Source organism: Heliangelus exortis, chromosome 3 (genome assembly GCF_036169615.1).
Source record: "Heliangelus exortis chromosome 3, bHelExo1.hap1, whole genome shotgun sequence".
NCBI lineage: Eukaryota > Metazoa > Chordata > Aves > Apodiformes > Trochilidae > Heliangelus > Heliangelus exortis.
Genome location: NC_092424.1, coordinates 114,727,724 through 114,749,382, shown reverse-complemented (window position 1 = coordinate 114,749,382; position 21,659 = coordinate 114,727,724). Strand labels below are relative to the sequence as shown.

At 55.8% G+C, this 21,659-nt stretch overlaps 1 protein-coding gene and 2 long non-coding RNA genes across 6 annotated transcripts; all 3 read left to right on the top strand.

Annotated features, from left to right (window-relative positions):
* Positions 1 to 1,850: 1,850 nt before the first annotated feature.
* On the top strand, positions 1,851 to 5,586 carry LOC139795374 (uncharacterized). Of its 2 annotated transcripts, XR_011725474.1 has the most exons (4): positions 1,851 to 1,901; positions 2,321 to 2,387; positions 3,020 to 3,238; positions 3,614 to 5,586. It is a non-coding gene; the product is annotated as an uncharacterized lncRNA (long non-coding RNA). The 2 variants fall into 2 exon arrangements; XR_011725473.1 differs by having other exon boundaries at positions 1,857 to 2,387.
* A 7,783-nt stretch (positions 5,587 to 13,369) lies between these two features.
* Positions 13,370 to 14,993, top strand: LOC139795372 (E3 ubiquitin-protein ligase Topors-like). The gene is made up of 2 exons (XM_071742288.1): positions 13,370 to 13,728; positions 13,841 to 14,993. Exon 2 carries the CDS (start codon positions 13,869 to 13,871, stop codon positions 14,859 to 14,861), a length of 993 nt encoding a protein of 330 aa, XP_071598389.1. The 5' UTR covers positions 13,370 to 13,728; positions 13,841 to 13,868; the 3' UTR covers positions 14,862 to 14,993.
* Positions 14,993 to 19,340, top strand: LOC139795373 (uncharacterized). 3 transcript variants are annotated; one of them, XR_011725471.1, is made up of 4 exons: positions 14,993 to 15,043; positions 15,463 to 15,529; positions 16,029 to 16,247; positions 16,625 to 18,980. It is a non-coding gene; the product is annotated as an uncharacterized lncRNA (long non-coding RNA). The 3 variants fall into 3 exon arrangements; XR_011725472.1 differs by adding an exon at positions 19,013 to 19,340 and having other exon boundaries at positions 14,999 to 15,529; positions 16,625 to 18,083; XR_011725470.1 differs by having other exon boundaries at positions 14,999 to 15,529.
* Positions 19,341 to 21,659: the final 2,319 nt, after the last annotated feature.

The following is a 21,659-nucleotide window of genomic DNA, read 5'->3' as shown; positions in this document are numbered from 1 at the left end:
GCCTGGAATAAGGTGATGTCCTGGCTGGGCTGGAGTGGGATAGGACAAGGGGGAAGGGTTTGGAGCTGGGAGAGGGGAGCTGGGGCTGAGATGGGAGGGAGAAATTGCTTGGGGTGAGGGTGCTGAGCCCCTGGTTGCCCAGGTTGCCCAAGGAAGCTGTGGCTGCCCCATCCCTGGCAGTGTCTCAGCCCAGGTTGGATGGGGCTTGGAGCCCCCTGGGCTGGGGGAGGGGTCCCTGGCCATGGCAGGGGGTGGAACTCATTGGTCTTCCAAGGTCCCTTGCAACTGGAACCACTCTCTGGTTCTAGGGTTCCAGCCCAGCGCTGTGATGTCACCCAGCGATGGAATGTGACCCAGTGTTGGTACCAACCCCTGTCAGGCTGGTGCCTACGCACTCTGGCTGAGGCAGTGGTGAGGTTGGAGTGCCCCAGCAGAGTGTGGAGCTGCAGTAGTGCAGTGCTGGTGCCTGGATCCTGAAGTTGCTCCTTGGAGCAAACAAGTCCAGGCGCCCCGAGAGTTGTTTTCCCTTGACCCTGCCCGCTTCAGGCAGCCAGGGCAGGCAGGAGGCACCTTGGCAGGAGCAGAGGTGAGCTGGGAGGGGAAAGCTGAGCCCGGGGATCTGGGGGGGCTTCCTTCTCAGGGCCCCGGGCACCCCTGCCCAGGCCAGCCCGTGACCGTGGTCTCTCTTCCTTTCCTAGCACGGCACAGGCCGCTGCAGGGCCGGCCATGGGCAGCGAGTCACCGTCCCCAGCCCCCTCCAGCCCCCCGCAGCCTGTGGGGAGCAGGGACACCCCTCAGGAGGAGCGTTGTCCCATCTGCTTGGACAGCTGGGAGGACCCCAGCTTCCTCCTGCCCTGCCTCCACCGCTTTTGTTACGGCTGCATCCTGCGCTGGGTGGGCAGCAAACCCGAGTGCCCGCTCTGCAAGAGGAGAGTGGCGTCCATCCTGCACTCGGTGCGTGGGGATGAGGATTTTGAGGAGGTGTTCCTCACCCCAGCGCCCAGGCACCCCGAGATCCACCGCCCCCCTCGCCCGGGGACACCGCAGGCGCGGGCAGCGGAGTCGCGTCCCGTGAGCCCCGTGGGTGGGCTCCATCCGGACACCTGGGCCACCCTGTTCGATGAGCACCCCGCTCTGTTCCGGAGATTCATGCCCTGGGTCCGGGAGCAGCTGGGGCTGCTCTTGGCGGAGGACCCTTCCTCGGCAGCCTTGTTTGCAGACCTGATCATGGTCGTGCTGGGGCTCTTTGGGCTGGAGGAAGGGTCCCTGCTGCGGCTGCTCCAGGACGGGCTCGGGGACCGCGCGGCCCCGTTCGTCGCAGACCTCATCGAGGTGGTCGTGCAGCGCTGCGGGCGGGAGGCTCACCGGCTGCTGGGCCTGGACACCCGCCGGGAGGACGAGGGGCAGGAGCCTCCCGATGGCCCCCGCACAGCCCCTCCTGGCAGCCGTGATGGAGCCCAGGAAGAGGAGCACCCCACCACCTCCAGGGCTGCTCTGGGGGGCAGTGCCAGCAGCCCCCCCGATGTCCCCGTTCCCACCCAGGGCCAGGAGGAAGATCAAGGGGGGGATCCCCAGGCAGCAGCCCCAGGTCCCTCCCGTGCCAGCCAGGGCAGGGACCGCTCCTCCCGTGGGCGGCCACGCAGAGCCCTGAAGAGGAGGCCCAGTGGCTGCCAGGAGTCCTGCCAGCCCCAGAAGAGGCCACGCCGCCATCAGCAGTGACACCCGGCGTGCTGGCAGCCTGGGGACACCTGACATCTGCCCCTCAGCCACCCGTGCCTGACCGAGGCCCAGGACACCACGGTCCCTCCCTCACCACAGGGCTGCAGCTGCTTCCCTGGGAAGGACCGAAGGGGCTGCAGATGGAGCCCCCCGGCTCTTCCTGATGTGTCACCTCCCCCCAGGTAGGGACGGGGACAGTTCCCTTTCCTGCCTGCCCTCTCCCTCCCTCCATCTCTTTTCCCAGCCCAGTCACTGAGGTGAACCTCTTGCATTCTCTGCTGGGGGCCTGAGCGGGGGTCCAGGTGGTCACTTGCCCCTCACAAACTGGGCTGAGGGAGCAACAGTCCCTGGTTCTGCCCCTCAGCCTTGTCCCTAGGCAGGACGTGGTCTTTCCCAAGCTGGCACTCTGCCTCCACAGGGCTCCTCTTGCCATCCACTGATCCTCCCTGGCTGAGGACACTGTCCCATTGAGCACAGAGGCTCCCAAACGAGGGGCTCCCTGTAGCACAACAGCATCCACACGGCTTCTCAGATCAGGACCCACCCCAGCAAAATGTCCAGCTTGACAGAGCAGATGTTCTCAGACCGTTTTGCATTTCAGGACTCTCCAGGGTGGTGCCTGGTGACAGGAGGATGCATCCTGTGGAGGAGTCTGGCTGTGAGCCTGGGTAAGTGGCTCTGCTGGAGCAGGAGGCCTTGAGCAGGTGACATCCAGAGCTCCTTTCCTCTGAGCTTGTTTTAACAGAGCTTCAAAAAATGTCCTAATGAGAGAAAGTTATTCAATGGAACACGGGTTTTGTTCCTGCTGGAGAGAAGAGACAACAGCAAGGGAGAAACATCTGAGAAACATTTACCCTGCAGGAAATGTATTTAGGAGCACAGAGAGTCCCCAGGAAGCTGCTTCTGCTGCAGTCAGACAGTCCCTTCAGCAGCTTGGGCCTTTCCTCTGGAGAACTCTCTGTCCCACTGCTTCTGTTGCAGTCAGACAGTCCCTTGAGCAGCTTGGGCCTTTCCTCTGGAGAACTCTCTGTCCCACTGCTTCTGTTGCAGTCAGACAGTCCCCTCAGCAGCTTGGGCCTTTCCTCTGGAGAACTCTCTGTCCCACTGCTTCTGCTGCAGTCAGACAGTCCCTTGAGCAGCTTGGGCCTTTCCTCTGTCTCACTGCTTCTGCTCCTTCCAAGCACTGAAAGGAGCAGAGCAGAGCTGGCTCCTCTCTCCCTCCTTGAACAACCCCCTCTCACTACAGTCAGCACACAGCCTGTGTCCCCAGGTTCCATGTCCCATTTCCTTCCCCTGGCAGGTTGAGGAACTCCCCAGCAGGAGACCTGTGACACCCAGGAGACAGCCAGGAGGCTCCAGCTGCCTGCCAGGCACACAGGCACCAGGGAAGTGCTGCGGGTAGGGAGCTTCAAGAGAGATCCTGCTTGGGTCCAAGGAGCCACCTCAGGAGGCCTTCCTGAGACCAGAGGCAGAAAGGCTGAATGCAGGATGCTATAAACACAGAAAGCCAAAGGAGTTGGTAAGGAAATATTTGTTTGCTCATCGTTCAGGTGCTGGGAATCCAGGAATTCAGGTGCTGCCATCCAGGCAGCTAAATGCTGTTGTCTCTCCCTTTGCTCAGGAATTTCTTGTATCAAAACCTTCCCCATTTGTCATTATTCCTGTGCTTGCCTGAATACTGGAAAAGACCTGAGTGTGCATTTCTATATCCTGGACCAGTTTCTTTGCCATTTGTGTTTCTCTACAAGCTCAAGCTCTCAATATCTAGGGATACTCAGGCATCACCATTTCATGGAAAGGAAATGTTTCCAGTCCTTGTGATGGCCAGGGCCTTAGACACAGACTTTGTTATCCTGGTGTTCCTCTGTGCAAAGGGTGGCTTTTCTCTTTGCAGATGACACAAAAAGGGGAGGAGAAGCTGACGGAGCAGAGGGTCCCGTGGCCATCCAGCAGGACCTCCAGAGGCTGGAGAAGTGAGCCAAGAGGAACCTCCCCAAGTTCTGTCTGGAGAAATGCTGAGTCCTGCCCCTGGGGAAGATCAGCCCCAAGCACAAGAGCTGCTGGGGGCAGCATCTGGAAAGCAGCTTGGCCAAAAAGGAGTGGGGGTGGACACCACGTTGAACATGAACCAGGAAGGTGCTTTTGTGGCAAAGAAGGGTGTCCTGGGCTGCCTTGGGAGAAGTGTCACCAGGAGATGTGTGGGGGTGATCCCAGCCCCCTCCTCCTCAGCACTGGTGAGGCCACACGGGGAGTCCTGTGCCCAGCTCTGGGCTCCCCAGGGCAGGACAGACACGGATCCTGGAGAGAGTCCAGCAGAGAGAGAGGCACCAAGGTGACCCAGCAGGGTCTGTCCTCTGAGGAAAGGCTGAGGGACCCCTGACTGGAGAGCCCACAGGAGACCTCATCAGTGGATTGAAGGATTTTAACATTTTGTTCCCGCTTGGAGCTTTGTTTCTCTTCACTCTTGGTGAGTGAAACAGAGAGGTTGTGGCAGGAAAGCTGCAGCAGGATCAGCAAAGTGGCACAAGGATCAACACCCCAGGGCTCCTTCTGCCCCAGCTCTGCTGCATCCTCACCTCCAAGCCTGGCCAGCACCCTCACCCCCAGCTCTGTCTCCACACCCTGGAAATCCTCTCCTGCTTCTCACAGGCATCAAAGGCACTCAGAGTGGAGGAAATATTCAGCATTTTGTGCCTCTGGGCAGCAGACTGTGTGTGATGGCTGAGGAACTGTCCCTGCTCCTCCAGAGGGGCTGCTGCATCCCAAACCACTGCCTGGCCTGGAGTGAGACTGAGCAGGTGCTACAGACATTCCTCCTGGGTTTGGGTGGCACTGGGCTCAGAACCACTGCCAGGAACAAGGTCCATAGCCCCCTGCTCCTTCTGCTGGCCACAGCAACTGGACAGAGAGCTCCAGCAGCCACCAAGGAAGTCACCTGCAGGAGAGAAGAAACACTGAGTTCAGGGGAAAGAGGCAAAGGAAATGAAAATGGAGAATGGACACTGGGAAGACAAATGGAAAAGAGCAGTCTGACACAAGAGAAATTCACTTCACTTTGTTTCTGGGGTTTATAATTGCAGAATAGAACCAGAAAGGGAGCAAGAAAGTAAACAAGAAACAAAGCAAGAGAGCAAGAAACGAAGGAGGAAACCAAGTAGGAAGAAAGAGAGCAAGAAAGGAGCAGAAAAGCAAGAAAGGAAGCAGGAAAGAGAGAAATAAAGCAGGAAAGCAAGAAATAAAGCAGGAAAGAGAGAAAGGAAGCAGAAAAGCAAAAAAGGAAGCAGGAAAGCAAGGTGCATCAGCAGCAAGCTGCCCTGACCAGCAGGGAGAGGGAAGGGACTGATTCTCCAAGCAGCACATTTCTAAGTGAAGAGGAAGCCTGGGTGAACCCCCAGGGCAGAGCTCTCCTGCCCCCCTGCCAGCACCCAAGGCTCAGCTCCCAGCTGCAGGGACCAAACCAGGTTTGTTTGCTTTTCAAATGCTTCCACTGAGCCTTGAATAAAACTTGCTGAGCCTTTTCTGGGAAACCTGGGGAAGAAATTTGCTCCACAGGGTTTCTTAATAGTGGAGCCTGCCCTTCCACTCTTCCCACTCAGGGGAGATCAATGCCAGGATTTATAGAAAAACAAACAAAACAAAAAAACCAAACTGAAGACAACAGGGTTAGAAGAAACAGTGCATCAATTTGGAACTGTTCAATAAAATCCTGTCCCCTGCTGTGTCTCAGGAGGGGCTTTATATTTACCATCTCCTTGTGGCTTCAGGCACCAGGACAACAGGTTCAGCATTCACCATTCCTCTTTTCTTTAGCACCCCCTTAGCCATTTGCTGGCAGGGTGAAACCCACCAGCCTGATCCCTCACAAGGAGAAAGGTCCTTAGAGAAACCCCTCTGATGGCAGACACAGAGCTGTGCACACAGGGCTCTGCTCTGAGAGCTGGGCTTCTCCTGGCACCTGTGCCAGCCTGAGCATAAAACACCTCCAAAGCAAGATTTTGCCTTTTTACAGGGGGTTAGCCACAAAAATCCAATGAGAAACAGACAAAAATCCCAGCAATCTCTTCAAAACCAAACAAAGCTGAAATGCAATATCTGTGAAGATGGAGGCTCTGCTTGGGGCATTTTTCAGCCTGATTTCTCTTATTTCAAAGGCTAGAAAAACATTTTTATACACAAACAATCAAATTAAAGCTCATATTATTATCCAGTCCTGTTCTTCACCAGGGGTTTTAAGAGCACATAGAAATGTTGAACAGGTTGTGCCATTAGCATGAAGTTTTCCAAGTCACAATCCCTGACAAAAGGCTGTAGAAACAAAGAAACTTTTTTTTTTTTTTTTTTGCTCCTTACCCGTTTTTTGCTTTCCTTCTCTTCTCCTGCAGGGAACATGCTCCATGGCAGAGTGCTGGAGGTCCTGCCCAGGGGAAGGAGGGCTCTCCAGTGTAGGCAGCAGGTGGCAGGACCTGCCGAGTAATGAGCTCAGCCGGTGCTCAGCTTCACCTGTGCCCAGTTAGGGCTGGCCCAAGTGCGCATGCTCAAGATCAAGGGCCAATAAAAGGTGGGGCTTGAGACTGGCAAGGGGCTCACTCTGAAGCAGGTTCGCAGCCGTGCTGGTTGGTGGCCAGTCCCCTATCGATCCTGTCCTCACTCTGAGCTTGCCATCGCTTCGAAGTTCTTCTCCCGCAACATCTGGTGGAGAATGCGGGCATAGACCCTCGCCTAAGCCCTCCTCTCCGAGCGAACTTCCCATCTTTCTCCTGGAACTCGGGAAAGTAGGGTAAGAGAGACCCCTTCTTTCTCTTATTCACACTGCCAAGCCTTCTGCCAAGAGATGGGTCTTACTACCAGTAAACCCTCTGAAGCTGCCGCCACTGAGAAAATCGTGGCACAAGCGGAGAGCCAGGAGCTCCTTGGCTCCCCGGGTCCAGCCAAAGCCCGAGACTTGTGGGAAGAGGTCTACGACCTACTGGCAGACCTCAATTCTAAAGAAATTAACGGCGACATCATCGGCGCCGATAACACCTGGCGAGTCGTATGTGGCCTATTGGAAATGATGAAAACTGAGGTGAAGGCGGCACTCGCCACTGCCACACCTCCATTACTAAAAACTGAAGCATTCCCCTCCAAGAAAGTGTCCGCGGTGATCCCCTCGGCGCCACCGCTTGAGGAATTAGCGCCCAAAAATGTACCCGCCGTGACTCCCTCGGCACCACCCGCCGAGGAAGGCGTAACAAAACACGTGTGTCTGGGGCTGGGGTTGGACAATGGCATGCCTGCCATAAAGGGCATGACAGGGAAGCCCCACAAAAGCGTAGCCGAATTGCTGGCAGATATCGGCCCAGATGAGACACCAAAAAATAGCGAGGCGGAGACCACGACGTGCAGCACATCGAGCTGCCACAGAGAGACATCCCCGGCGCCGCCCCCAGCCCCACGAAAGGCCGAAAACCCAGCTTTTCAGCGATACAGGGACCCACCTACCCTGACGGATGACGAGGATGATGCCCCGACCCCGCTGCGGCGACTGCAAAACGCCCAGGGAGCTACTGCCGGCCGCCCAGGGCGATGGTCCGGTATCATCCGGGATGCCATCCTGGAAGGCGAATGGGAGCCCGCCCCTGTCGCGTGCCCGGTGCTGCAGGACATGAATAACCAACCAATCTTTGAGCAGCATTCGTGGAAGACCTTGCAGCAGGCACGGAAGATCATCAAAGAGCAGGGGTTAAGATCGGAGGGCGGCCGGGCTGTCCTAGATTGGCTGTTTACCTCCGACACAAACAGCCCTTACGACTGCCGCAGCCTAGCCAGATACCTATTAACCCCCTCCCAGCAGTTCATCTGGCTAAGAGAGTGGGAACGCCTCGCTGCGGCAGAAGTAAACCGCGCTAGGGCACCCGGAGACCCGCTGGCGGGTATCACAGCAGATATGCTAACTGGCTCTGGACGCTTTGCAGAAGTCAGCGTGCAGCTACAATATCCGCGTGAGCTCCACCATGCCGCGGCAAGCCTGGCACGCCAGGCACTTTATGCAGTTCCAGAACCGCACCCCGGACCATCGTTTACTAACGTGAAGCAAGGGCCGAATGAACCTTTCCAGAACTTCATTGACCGGCTGTGGCGATCAGTCACGGCTCAGTCAGATTTGACAAACGATCAACGCGAGTCCATGTTCAAATTATTGGCGTTCGAGAACGCGAATCCTAAACTAAAAGCTTTACTCTCGACACTGCCAAGAACAGCGTCGGTATCTGACATGCTGGATGTCGCCGCCAGAGCGTGTCAACACCAGCAACATCGAGGGATGGCTGACGCTTTCGCAGCCGCGCTGGAACCTACCCATCAGCTCCTTGCGGCGGTAGCCCAGAAACTGTCCAACAATGGAAGACGTAATCGCCGACCTCAGCGCAATCACACGAACGGTCAACGCCATTCCAGCTCGGTCTGTCCACGATGCCATGCACGAGGACATAACCAACGAAATTGCTCTGCCATCGTCTGGTGTAACCGCTGCCAGTCGGCATCCCACAATGACGCGGCCTGCTGGTTTCAAAAAAACGGCAGGAACAGCGCGAGGGGCCCCCGCGCAGGGACACAAATGGCCGGGCCGGCGCTATATGCCAGCTCCCTGCCCCAGCAACCCGGGGAAGCCTCGGCTTCGATCTACCAGCTGCAATAGATATCACGTTATCGACCTTGGCAGTTTACAAGATACCGACGCGGATATATGGACCTATAATTCACGAAAACAGCAAGGTTGGTGCGCTTCTTATGGGACGTTCCTCGACTGGCTTAGCAGGACTGATCGTGCTCCCAGGGGTCATCGACGCTGATTACACAGGGGAAATAATGATAACGTGCTTCACGCTAAAACCCCCCATGGTAATCAAAGCAGGAACCCGATTAGCACAACTGGTCCTGCTCCCGAAAATAGACCTAGGAAAGAACGCCCAAACGGCGCGAGGTGACCGGGCTTTTGGTTCATCTGGAAGCACTTTGGTAACCCTGGTGCAGCAGATGAAAACACGGCCAATTATAAACATACAACTGGCTACCGGCAAAGAGGCAAAAACCCTCCCCGTAATGATGGACACCGGAGCCGACGTAACAATTATCAACAAAAACGCCTGGCCTCAAAAATGGAAGCTCACTGCAGCTTCTAACGCCGTTTAGGGGATAGGAGGCAGCTCCACCCCCCTGCAAGCGCACCAACCTGTCCGAATTAAATTCCCAGAAGGGCAAGTGGTAACTGTAAGACCGTATGTGTTACCCTTGCCCGGCCAGCTTGGAGGGTTGGTGGGTCGGGATGTGATGAGCCAGATAGGGGCCATCCTATCCATCCCAGAGCCCACCCAAACCCAAAAGGATTTTCGCTAAGGGCCACTGCAGATATGCCGCCAACACCCAGACTCCGTTGGAAAACAAACACCCCTGTCTGGGTGGAGCAGTGGCCCCTCTCCAAAGAGCGGCTGAACATCATGAATCGACTAATAAAAGAACAACTAGACGCCGGACATATCCAGCCGTCCACGAGCCCATGGAACACACCCATCTTTGTGGTTCCCAAAAAATCGGGCAAATGGCGTCTCATACAGGACCTCAGGAAGATAAGTGATCAGATGTGGCCAATGGGCGCCCTCCAACCTGGGCTGCCTCTACTAACTATGTTACCCAGAGACTGGCACCTCCTGGTCATTGACCTAAAGGACTGTTTCTTTACGATCCCTCTAAATCGTGAGGACACCGATCGCTTCGCGTTCACGATCCCATCAATCAACAAAAGTGAACCAGCGAAGCGATACGAATGGGTAGTGCTTCCTCAGGGAATGAAAAATTCCCCAACAATATGCCAATCGTATGTGGCATGGGCGCTTACCCCGATCAGAAAAGCAATGCCAGACACAATAATATATCACTATATGGACGACATCTTATTCTGTCAACAAGCCCCGTTCCCCGAAAACATCAGCCAGGTCTTGACCGATCGGCTCAAGGCCAAAGGACTAACCGTGGCTCCGGAAAAAATCCAAACAAAGTCACCCTGGAGCTACCTTGGATGGAAAGTGACTAGCAGTATGGTGAGACCACAGAAATTGGAGGTAACCCATTCAGTTAAAACTCTGAATGACGCCCAAAAACTCGTGGGCGAACTCCAATGGGTAAGACCCATTATAGGTCTCACCAATGAGGACATCCATCCCTTTTTGTCCTTGCTACGGGGTACCCAACCAGGGGCGCCTGTGGACTGGACAGAGGAGCATTCAAGAGCTCTCAAACAAATTGTCCACAAGTTGACAACCGGCTTTGCGGATCGGCGAGACGCCGCCCACCCCATTGGAGTGTGGATATGTAATCACCCCTCATTCCCATTCGCGCTACTCATACAAGATCTCACGGAGGGACAAAGACACAACAAAGTATATAACCAAGACTCTACAACATCAGATTCTGTATCAATCCTAGAATGGCTGTTCCCACCCCATATGGCCCAGAAAGCCATATGGCAGAAAACAGAAATCCTAGCACTCCTCATTCGGAAGGGACGCCAACGTTGCCTAGAGGTAGACGGCCGAGAGCCGGAGTGGATCAACATCCCGATCAGGACAACCGATTTCGATTGGATGTTGCAACACTCCGAACCAATACAACTCGCCCTACTCGGATATCCCGGCGACGTACGTCATGAGGGCCCGAAGCATAGGCGGCTCCAAGCCATCAGCCAGTTCCAGTGGATCGAGCGACCAATTGTCTCGGAGCGCCCAGTACCTGGAATAACAGTATTTACTGATGCTGGAAAGAAGTCTCGTATGGCCGCCTGCGTTTGGCAGGACCAAGGCCAATGGAGACAGCATCTAATTCCAGGTACCACTGAGGACAATCTTCAGACCCTGGAACTGCTTGCCATCATATGGGCCTTGACGAAGTGGCAACGCGTCCCCATTAACATTGTCTCCGACTCGCAATACGCAGTCGGAGTGGCAAACCGAATCGAGGATGCCCTAATCAAGCCAGTGCAGAACAAGAGGCTACTGGAACTTTTTCTATCATTGCAGCGTGCGCTAAAAATTCGAACGCAGCCATGCTGCATATTACATATCCGTAGCCATAAGACGGCACTAGGCTTGGGGGAAGGGAATGCCAGAGCTGACTCCCTAGTCAGCCTAGGATTACAGAATCCAGTGACCGAATTCGCCAAAGCCCAAAATAGCCATTCCCTATTCCACCAGAGTGCAAGGGCCTTAAAGCGCACCTTTTCCATCACTTGGGAGGAGGCAAAAGGCATCATCAAAGCCTGCCCCCAGTGCGCCCAATTTGGCCCTACTCTGGGAATGGGCGTGAACCCACGCGGGCTTCAAGCAGGCGAAATTTGGCAGATGGATGTCACACACATTCCGGACTTTGGACGTCAAAAGTACGTACATGTAACGATAGACACCTTTTCAGGCATGCTTTGGGCGACAGCTCAGACGGGGGAAAAGGCTCTACACGTGATCCGTCACCTCACTAACTGCTTCGCTGTCATGGGGATCCCCCAGGTAGTGAAGACAGACAACGCGCCTGCCTATACAGGCGAAAAAGTTAAACAGTTCTTCGCTACTTGGGGAGTAAAACATATTACAGGGATCCCCCACTCGTCTACAGGGCAGGCGATAGTAGAAAGAGCTAATCGCACCCTGAAGACATATCTCCAAAAACAAAAGGACAGCAGAATGATGGATCCGCAAATGCGGCTTAGTAAGGCTCTCTTTACATTAAACTTCTTGAGCCTAAGCCGCGACTCCCAGGAGCCACCCGTCTTACTACACTACTCGTCGCACAAAGTCATCCGCATGCCTGAAATTCAAATTCACTACAAAGAACCGACGACAGGACAATGGATAGGGCCAAGGCCGCTGCTGTTCACCGGAAGAGGGTACAGCTGTGTCTCCACGGACTCTGGACCTCTCTGGGTGCCCAGCAAATGGACTCGCCCTGCCCTAGCCAGACCAGCACTACCAGCCCCGAACAACAAGGCACCAAGCGACTAAGATCTTCGCGTATCGACCATCTTTTCCCCCCATAAAAACTCAAAAAAAAAAAAAAAAAAAAAAAAAAAAAAAAAATCCACAAAAACCAAAAAAAAAAAAGAAAACAAACTAAAAAAAAAAAAAAAAAACCCATATAGAATTTGTACTATAGAATTTATAGAATTTGTACTAAATTATATATTTGTAATAAATAATAATAATAAAAAAAAAAAAAAAAAAAAAAAGGGGGGGGGGGAAATGTAGGCAGCAGGTGGCAGGACCTGCCGAGTAATGAGCTCAGCCGGTGCTCAGCTTCACCTGTGCCCAGTTAGGGCTGGCCCAAGTGCGCATGCTCAAGATCAAGGGCCAATAAAAGGTGGGGCTTGAGACTGGCAAGGGGCTCACTCTGAAGCAGGTTCGCAGCCGTGCTGGTTGGTGGCCAGTCCCCTATCGATCCTGTCCTCACTCTGAGCTTGCCATCGCTTCGAAGTTCTTCTCCTGCAACACTCCAGGCCTGGCATGTCCCAAGATGGAGGAAGGCCCTGGGAGGGCAGGAGGAATGAGAGAGCAGTGGATGGTTCTGGAGGGGACAGGCCAGCACCTCCCATGGGAGTGTCCCCTCTGCTGAGCTCAGGAGCAGCCTGAGGGGAGCCACAGACCTTTGGGGTGGCAGCAGCCTTTGTGAGACAGCAGAGCTCTGGCAGAAGCAGCTCAGAAACCTCTGCAGGCTCCTCAGCAGTTGGGTTTTTCAGCAAAGCTCCACACATTATGGTGTAACAATAAATATAAGATGACAGAGAAATGAATGAATGTGATATAATGGTGGGTGAAACACTGCTGCTCACTGAGAGCCCAGCACCAGGCACTGCTGAGAGAAGCTGAACACAAAGCAGCCCCGTGTGCTGTCAGAACAGAGCCCCCATGTCCTGTGGGCAGCAGGGCCAGGGAGGGGATTGTCCCCTCTGCTCTGCTCTGGGGAGCCCCCCCTGGGGTAAAGCTGTGTCCATCCCTGGGGTCCCCATCAGCAGAAGGACACGGAGCTGTTGGAGCCAGTGCAGAGGAGGCCCTGGAGCTGCTGGGAGGGCTGGAGCAGCTCTGCTCTGGAGCCAGGCTGAGAGAGTTGGGGGTGTTGAGGCTGGAGAAGAGAAGGCTGCAACGGGGAGACCTTAGAGCACCTTCCAGTGCCTGAAGGGGCTCCAGGAAAGCTGGGGAGGGACTTGGGACAAGGGCCTGGAGGGATGGGACCCTGCGAGGGGGAAGGGTTTGCAGCTGGGAGAGGGGAGATGGAGAGGAGATCTTGGGCAGGGAGGGAGGGAGGGAGGGAGGGAGAAATTGTTTGGTTGGACTTGGTGATCTCAGAGGTCCTTTCCAGCCATGAGCATTCTGTGATTCTCAGGTGTGGGCCATGGGTTAGTGGTGGCCTGGAATAAGGTAATGTCCTGGCTGGGCTGGAGTGGGATAGGACAAGGGGGAAGGGTTTGGAGCTGGGAGAGGGGAGCTGGGGCTGAGATGGGAGGGAGAAATTGCTTGGGGTGAGGGTGCTGAGCCCCTGGTTGCCCAGGTTGCCCAAGGAAGCTGTGGCTGCCCCATCCCTGGCAGTGTCTCAGCCCAGGTTGGATGGGGCTTGGAGCCCCCTGGGCTGGGGGAGGGGTCCCTGACCATGGCAGGGGGTGGAACTCATTGGTCTTCCAAGGTCCCTTGCAACTGGAACCACTCTCTGGTTCTAGGGTTCCAGCCCAGGGCTGTGATGTCACCCAGCGATGGAATGTGACCCAGTGTTGGTACCAACCCCTGTCAGGCTGGTGCCTACGCACTCTGGCTGAGGCAGTGGTGAGGTTGGAGTGCCCGAGCAGAGTGTGGAGCTGCAGGAGTGCAGTGCTGGTGCCTGGATCCTGAAGTTGCTCCTTGGAGCAAACAAGTCCAGGCGCCCCGAGAGTTGGTTTCCCTTGACCCTGCCCGCTTCAGGCAGCCAGGGCAGGCAGGAGGCACCTTGGCAGGAGCAGAGGTGAGCTGGGAGGGGAAAGCTGAGCCCGGGGATCTGGGGGGGCTTCCTTCTCAGGGCCCCGGGCACCCCTGCCCAGGCCAGCCCGTGACCGTGGTCTCTCTTCCTTTCCTAGCACGGCACAGGCCGCTGCAGGGCCGGCCATGGGCAGCGAGTCACCGTCCCCAGCCCCCTCCAGCCCCCCGCAGCCTGTGGGGAGCAGGGACACCCCTCAGGAGGAGCGTTGTCCCATCTGCTTGGACAGCTGGGAGGACCCCAGCTTCCTCCTGCCCTGCCTCCACCGCTTTTGTTACGGCTGCATCCTGCGCTGGGTGGGCAGCAAACCCGAGTGCCCGCTCTGCAAGAGGAGAGTGGCGTCCATCCTGCACTCGGTGCGTGGGGATGAGGATTTTGAGGAGGTGTTCCTCACCCCAGCGCCCAGGCACCCCGAGATCCACCGCCCCCCTCGCCCGGGGACACCGCAGGCGCGGGCAGCGGAGTCGCGTCCCGTGAGCCCCGTGGGTGGGCTCCATCCGGACACCTGGGCCACCCTGTTCGATGAGCACCCCGCTCTGTTCCGGAGATTCATGCCCTGGGTCCGGGAGCAGCTGGGGCTGCTCTTGGCGGAGGACCCTTCCTCGGCAGCCTTGTTTGCAGACCTGATCATGGTCGTGCTGGGGCTCTTTGGGCTGGAGGAAGGGTCCCTGCTGCGGCTGCTCCAGGACGGGCTCGGGGACCGCGCGGCCCCGTTCGTCGCAGACCTCATCGAGGTGGTCGTGCAGCGCTGCGGGCGGGAGGCTCACCGGCTGCTGGGCCTGGACACCCGCCGGGAGGACGAGGGGCAGGAGCCTCCCGATGGCCCCCGCACAGCCCCTCCTGGCAGCCGTGATGGAGCCCAGGAAGAGGAGCACCCCACCACCTCCAGGGCTGCTCTGGGGGGCAGTGCCAGCAGCCCCCCCGATGTCCCCGTTCCCACCCAGGGCCAGGAGGAAGATCAAGGGGGGGATCCCCAGGCAGCAGCCCCAGGTCCCTCCCGTGCCAGCCAGGGCAGGGACCGCTCCTCCCGTGGGCGGCCACGCAGAGCCCTGAAGAGGAGGCCCAGTGGCTGCCAGGAGTCCTGCCAGCCCCAGAAGAGGCCACGCCGCCATCAGCAGTGACACCCGGCGTGCTGGCAGCCTGGGGACACCTGACATCTGCCCCTCAGCCACCCGTGCCTGACCGAGGCCCAGGACACCACGGTCCCTCCCTCACCACAGGGCTGCAGCTGCTTCCCTGGGAAGGACCGAAGGGGCTGCAGATGGAGCCCCCCGGCTCTTCCTGATGTGTCACCTCCCCCCAGGTAGGGACGGGGACAGTTCCCTTTCCTGCCTGCCCTCTCCCTCCCTCCATCTCTTTTCCCAGCCCAGTCACTGAGGTGAACCTCTTGCATTCTCTGCTGGGGGCCTGAGCGGGGGTCCAGGTGGTCACTTGCCCCTCACAAACTGGGCTGAGGGAGCAACAGTCCCTGGTTCTGCCCCTCAGCCTTGTCCCTAGGCAGGACGTGGTCTTTCCCAAGCTGGCACTCTGCCTCCACAGGGCTCCTCTTGCCATCCACTGATCCTCCCTGGCTGAGGACACTGTCCCATTGAGCACAGAGGCTCCCAAACGAGGGGCTCCCTGTAGCACAACAGCATCCACACGGCTTCTCAGATCAGGACCCACCCCAGCAAAATGTCCAGCTTGACAGAGCAGATGTTCTCAGACCGTTTTGCATTTCAGGACTCTCCAGGGTGGTGCCTGGTGACAGGAGGATGCATCCTGTGGAGGAGTCTGGCTGTGAGCCTGGGTAAGTGGCTCTGCTGGAGCAGGAGGCCTTGAGCAGGTGACATCCAGAGCTCCTTTCCTCTGAGCTTGTTTTAACAGAGCTTCAAAAAATGTCCTAATGAGAGAAAGTTATTCAATGGAACACGGGTTTTGTTCCTGCTGGAGAGAAGAGACAACAGCAAGGGAGAAACATCTGAGAAACATTTACCCTGCAGGAAATGTATTTAGGAGCACAGAGAGTCCCCAGGAAGCTGCTTCTGCTGCAGTCAGACAGTCCCCTCAGCAGCTTGGGCCTTTCCTCTGGAGAACTCTCTGTCCCACTGCTTCTGTTGCAGTCAGACAGTCCCTTGAGCAGCTTGGGCCTTTCCTCTGTCTCACTGCTTCTGCTCCTTCCAAGCACTGAAAGGAGCAGAGCAGAGCAGAGCTGGCTCCTCTCTCCCTCCTTGAACAACCCCCTCTCACTACAGTCAGCACACAGCCTGTGTCCCCAGGTTCCATGTCCCATTTCCTTCCCCTGGCAGGTTGAGGAACTCCCCAGCAGGAGACCTGTGACACCCAGGAGACAGCCAGGAGGCTCCAGCTGCCTGCCAGGCACACAGGCACCAGGGAAGTGCTGCGGGTGGGGAGCTTCAAGAGAGATCCTGCTTGGGTCCAAGGAGCCACCTCAGGAGGCCTTCCTGAGACCAGAGGCAGAAAGGCTGAATGCAGGATGCTATAAACACAGAAAGGCAAAGGAGTTGGTAAGGAAATATTTGTTTGCTCATCGTTCAGGTGCTGGGAATCCAGGAATTCAGGTGCTGCCATCCAGGCAGCTAAATGCTGTTGTTTCTCTCCCTTTGCTCAGGAATTTCTTGTATCAAAACCTTCCCCATTTGTCATTATTCCTGTGCTTGCCTGAATACTGGAAAAGACCTGAGTGTGCATTTCTATATCCTGGACCAGTTTCTTTGCCATTTGTGTTTCTCTACAAGCTCAAGCTCTCAATATCTAGGGATACTCAGGCATCACCATTTCATGGAAAGGAAATGTTTCCAGTCCTTGTGATGGCCAGGGCCTTAGACACAGACTTTGTTATCCTGATGTTCCTGTGTGCAAAGGGTGGCTTTTCTCTTTGCAGATGACACAAAAAGGGGAGGAGAAGCTGACGGAGCAGAGGGGCCCGTGGCCATCCAGCAGGACCTCCAGAGGCTGGAGAAGTGAGCCAAGAGGAACCTCCCCAAGTTCTGTCTGGAGAAATGCTGAGTCCTGCCCCTGGGGAAGATCAGCCCCAAGCACAAGAGCTGCTGGGGGCAGCATCTGGAAAGCAGCTTGGCCAAAAAGGAGTGGGGGTGGACACCACGTTGAACGTGAACCAGGAAGGTGCTTTTGTGGCAAAGAAGGGTGTCCTGGGCTGCCTTGGGAGAAGTGTCACCAGGAGATGTGTGGGGGTGATCCCAGCCCCCTCCTCCTCCTCAGCACTGGTGAGGCCACACGGGGAGTCCTGTGCCCAGCTCTGGGCTCCCCAGGGCAGGACAGACACGGATCCTGGAGAGAGTCCAGCAGAGAGAGAGGCACCAAGGTGACCCAGCAGGGTCTGTCCTCTGAGGAAAGGCTGAGGGACCCCTGACTGGAGAGCCCACAGGAGACCTCATCAGTGGACTGAAGGATTTGAACATTTTGTTCCCGCTTGGAGCTTTGTTTCTCTTCACTCTTGGTGAGTGAAACAGAGAGGTTGTGGCAGGAAAGCTGCAGCAGGATCAGCAAAGTGGCACAAGGATCAACACCCCAGGGCTCCTTCTGCCCCAGCTCTGCTGCATCCTCACCTCCAAGCCTGGCCAGCACCCTCACCCCCAGCTCTGTCTCCACACCCTGGAAATCCTCTCCTGCTTCTCACAGGCATCAAAGGCACTCAGAGTGGAGGAAATATTCAGCATTTTGTGCCTCTGGGCAGCAGACTGTGTGTGATGGCTGAGGAACTGTCCCTGCTCCTCCAGAGGGGCTACTGCATCCCAAACCACTGCCTGGCCTGGAGTGAGACTGAGCAGGTGCTACAGACATTCCTCCTGGGTTTGGGTGGCACTGGGCTCAGAACCACTGCCAGGAACAAGGTCCATAGCCCCCTGCTCCTTCTGCTGGCCACAGCAACTGGACAGAGAGCTCCAGCAGCCACCAAGGAAGTCACCTGCAGGAGAGAAGAAACACTGAGTTCAGGGGAAAGAGGCAAAGGAAATGAAAATGGAGAATGGACACTGGGAAGACAAATGGAAAAGAGCAGTCTGACACAAGAGAAATTCACTTCACTTTGTTTCTGGGGTTTATAATTGCAGAATAGAACCAGAAAGGGAGCAAGAAAGTAAACAAGAAACAAAGCAAGAGAGAAAGAAAGCAAGAAAGGAGCAGAAAAGCAAGAAAGGAAGCAGGAAAGCAAGCTGCATCAGCAGCAAGCTGCCCTGACCAGCAGGGAGAGGGAAGGGACTGATTCTCCAAGCAGCACATTTCTAAGTGAAGAGGAAGCCTGGGTGAACCCCCAGGGCAGAGCTCTCCTGCCCCCCTGCCAGCACCCAAGGCTCAGCTCCCAGCTGCAGGGACCAAACCAGGTTTGTTTGCTTTTCAAATGCTTCCACTGAGCCTTGAATAAAACTTGCTGAGCCTTTTCTGGGAAACCTGGGGAAGAAATTTGCTCCACAGGGTTTCTTAAGAGTGGAGCCTGCCCTTCCACTCTTCCCACTCAGGAGAGATCAATGCCAGGATTTATAGAAAAACAAACAAAACAAAAAAACCAAACTGAAGACAACAGGGTTAGAAGAAACAGTGCATCAATTTGGAACTGTTCAATAAAATCCTGTCCCCTGCTGTGTCTCAGGAGGGGCTTTATATTTACCATCTCCTTGTGGCTTCAGGCACCAGGACAACAGGTTCAGCATTCACCATTCCTCTTTTCTTTAGCACCCCCTTAGCCATTTGCTGGCAGGGTGAAACCCACCAGCCTGATCCCTCACAAGGAGAAAGGTCCTTACAGAAACCCCTCTGATGGCAGACACAGAGCTGTGCACACAGGGCTCTGCTCTGAGAGCTGGGCTTCTCCTGGCACCTGTGCCAGCCTGAGCATAAAACACCTCCAAAGCAAGATTTTGCCTTTTTACAGGGGGTTAGCCACAAAAATCCAATGAGAAACAGACAAAAATCCCAGCAATCTCTTCAAAACCAAACAAAGCTGAAATGCAATATCTGTGAAGATGGAGGCTCTGCTTGGGGCATTTTTCAGCCTGATTTCTCTTATTTCAAAGGCTAGAAAAACATTTTTATACACAAACAATCAAATTAAAGCTCATATTATTATCCAGTCCTGTTCTTCACCAGGGGTTTTAAGAGCACATAGAAATGTTGAACAGGTTGTGCCATTAGCATGAAGTTTTCCAAGTCACAATCCCTGACAAAAGGCTGTAGAAACAAAGAAACTTTTTTTTTTTTTTTTTTTTTTTTTTGCTCCTTACCCTTTTTTTGCCTTCCTTCTCTTCTCCTGCAGGGAACATGCTCCATGGCAGAGTGCTGGAGGTCCTGCCCAGGGGAAGGAGGGCTCTCCAGGCCTGGCATGTCCCAAGATGGAGGAAGGCCCTGGGAGGGCAGGAGGAATGAGAGAGCAGTGGATGGTTCTGGAGGGGACAGGCCAGCACCTCCCATGGGAGTGTCCCCTCTGCTGAGCTCAGGAGCAGCCTGAGGGGAGCCACAGACCTTTGGGGTGGCAGCAGCCTTTGTGAGACAGCAGAGCTCTGGCAGAAGCAGCTCAGAAACCTCTGCAGGCTCCTCAGCAGTTGGGTTTTTCAGCAAAGCTCCACACATTATGGTGTAACAATAAATATAAGATGACAGAGAAATGAATGAATGTGATATAATGGTGGGTGAAACACTGCTGCTCACTGAGAGCTCAGCACCAGGCACTGATGAGAGAAGCTGAACACAAAGCAGCCCCGTGTGCTGTCAGAACAGAGCCCCCATGTCCTGTGGGCAGCAGGGCCAGGGAGGGGATTGTCCCCTCTGCTCTGCTCTGGGGAGCCCCCCCTGGGGTAAAGCTGTGTCCATCCCTGGGGTCCCCATCAGCAGAAGGACACGGAGCTGTTGGAGCCAGTGCAGAGGAGGCCCTGGAGCTGCTGGGAGGGCTGGAGCAGCTCTGCTCTGGAGCCAGGCTGAGAGAGTTGGGGGTGTTGAGGCTGGAGAAGAGAAGGCTGCAACGGGGAGACCTTAGAGCACCTTCCAGTGCCTGAAGGGGCTCCAGGAAAGCTGGGGAGGGACTTGGGACAAGGGCCTGGAGGGATGGGACCCTGCGAGGGGGAAGGGTTTGGAGCTGGGAGAGGGGAGCTGGGGCTGAGATGTGAGGGAGAAATTCCTTGGGGTGAGGGTGCTGAGCCCCTGGTTGCCCAGGTTGCCCAAGGAAGCTGTGGCTGCCCCATCCCTGGCAGTGTCTCAGCCCAGGTTGGATGGGGCTTGGAGCCCCCTGGGCTGGGGGAGGGGTCCCTGACCATGGCAGGGGAGGCACTGGGGGGGCTTTCAGGCCTCTTTAACCCAAAGCAGTCTGGGGGTCACTGTGTGGCTGTGTCAGTGCTTTTGGGTTAGAGCTGACATTTCACACATAGTTTATATTTTCTGGACAATCAGACCTTGGCAATGTGGTGCAGGGACAATCCAGCTAAATATTTACAGCCTGGTTTTGCCAGATGATAGGTAATAACTGTATTAACTGGAAATAACTGTATTAATTGGAATTTTTTAGCATTCCTTTTCCTTCTCTCCCCTCAGCTATGAGGAGCTGCTTGTTGCCCTGAGGCCAGGGCAGGGTTTCTGGCAGCCTCTCTGTTGGTCACTGCTGATCCCTGTCCCCTCATTCCAGCAGCAGTGCCACCAGAGGCTCAGGGCATCAGCACAAGGGCTTCTGGCCTGGGAGAGCTCAGGTTCCTCTTCAGGAGCCACAGCCAGGAGGTGGTGAGGAGATAAATGCTCAGTGTGCTCCCAACAGGCACAGTGAGAGAGGCTCTGACATCCGGCCTGGCTGTCCTCTCCTGCCATGGCAGGCACTGCAGCCCTCCTCGTCCTGTTCTCTTTGCTCTGTGAAGCTCAGAAACATTTTGGCTGGAAAAGGCCTTCAGGATCATGGAGTCCAACCCTTCCCCAGCCCTGCCCCATGTCCCTCATCCCCACATCCCCAGGGCTTTCTCTGAAACCCCTCCAGGCATGATGGGGACTCCAGCCCTGCCCTGGGCAGCCTGGGCCAGGCCCTGACAACCCTTTTGGAGAAGAATTTTTTCCTTACCAGCCCTGGTGCTGCCCTCAGAGCTCCCCCCCCATTAGTGCCCAGTGAGACCCTTGTAGGTCACAGTCACCTGGCAGTGTCCCCTGAGGCTCCTTTGGCACTTCCCAACAGATTCCCCTCATTGCTGGGAGGTGACACTGATGTCCTGGGTTCATCATCACTCCTGACCAGAACGTGGTCCTACAGATACTCGTTCCCCACAGGGAAGGTTTAGGGTTTAAGACCCAATGGGAGTATCTGAAGGTGTTTGATGTGAAGTGGGGTTGGGCTGAAGCAGGGTGGTACCAGAGTGAAACCAGGACGTGGGCACAGAGCTCAGCAGAGAGGAGCAGGAACAGCCCAGCCCCTTGCTTTCTGCAGAGCTCCTATGTAAAATCCAGCAGATTTTACACTCCCCATGGCTGGTCTGGCAGCTCAGGAAGATGTTCAGCCCCTCGGGATTAACTCAGGGACCAGCAGTGACAGAAGCAGTGCTGGGCTCTGTAACAAACCCAACCCTCCCATCCCCCTGGTGCTGAGCCCAGCTCAGGGCTCTGCAGCTCCTGAACTCAATCTCCAGGCTCCAAAAGCCCTTGGCCTCCTCCTCCTCCCCTCAGCTTTCTGCCACGAGAGCCTGGCTCTAGCACCCATTTCCACCTCACAGAGTCCTAAATCCCATCCCTGACCCCAGGAAGGGGGGAATCTGACCCAGAGACCAGCACAAGGAGAAACTCCCCATGGTCCCATTGGAGAGGTCACTTGGAACATCTGGATCCTGCTGCAGCATTCCAAGATGTGCTGGGGAGAGAAAGAATGAAATCCTTGGGTCTTCACACAGCTCCAGCAGTGCAGGGAAAAGTCCACAGGGTGTCATCAGAGCATCAAGGAA

Excerpts from the sequence above, each read along its gene's own strand:
- LOC139795372 (XM_071742288.1), top strand. The coding sequence starts at position 13,869 with ATGGGCAGCGAGTCACCGTCCCCAGCCCCCTCCAGCCCCCCGCAGCCT.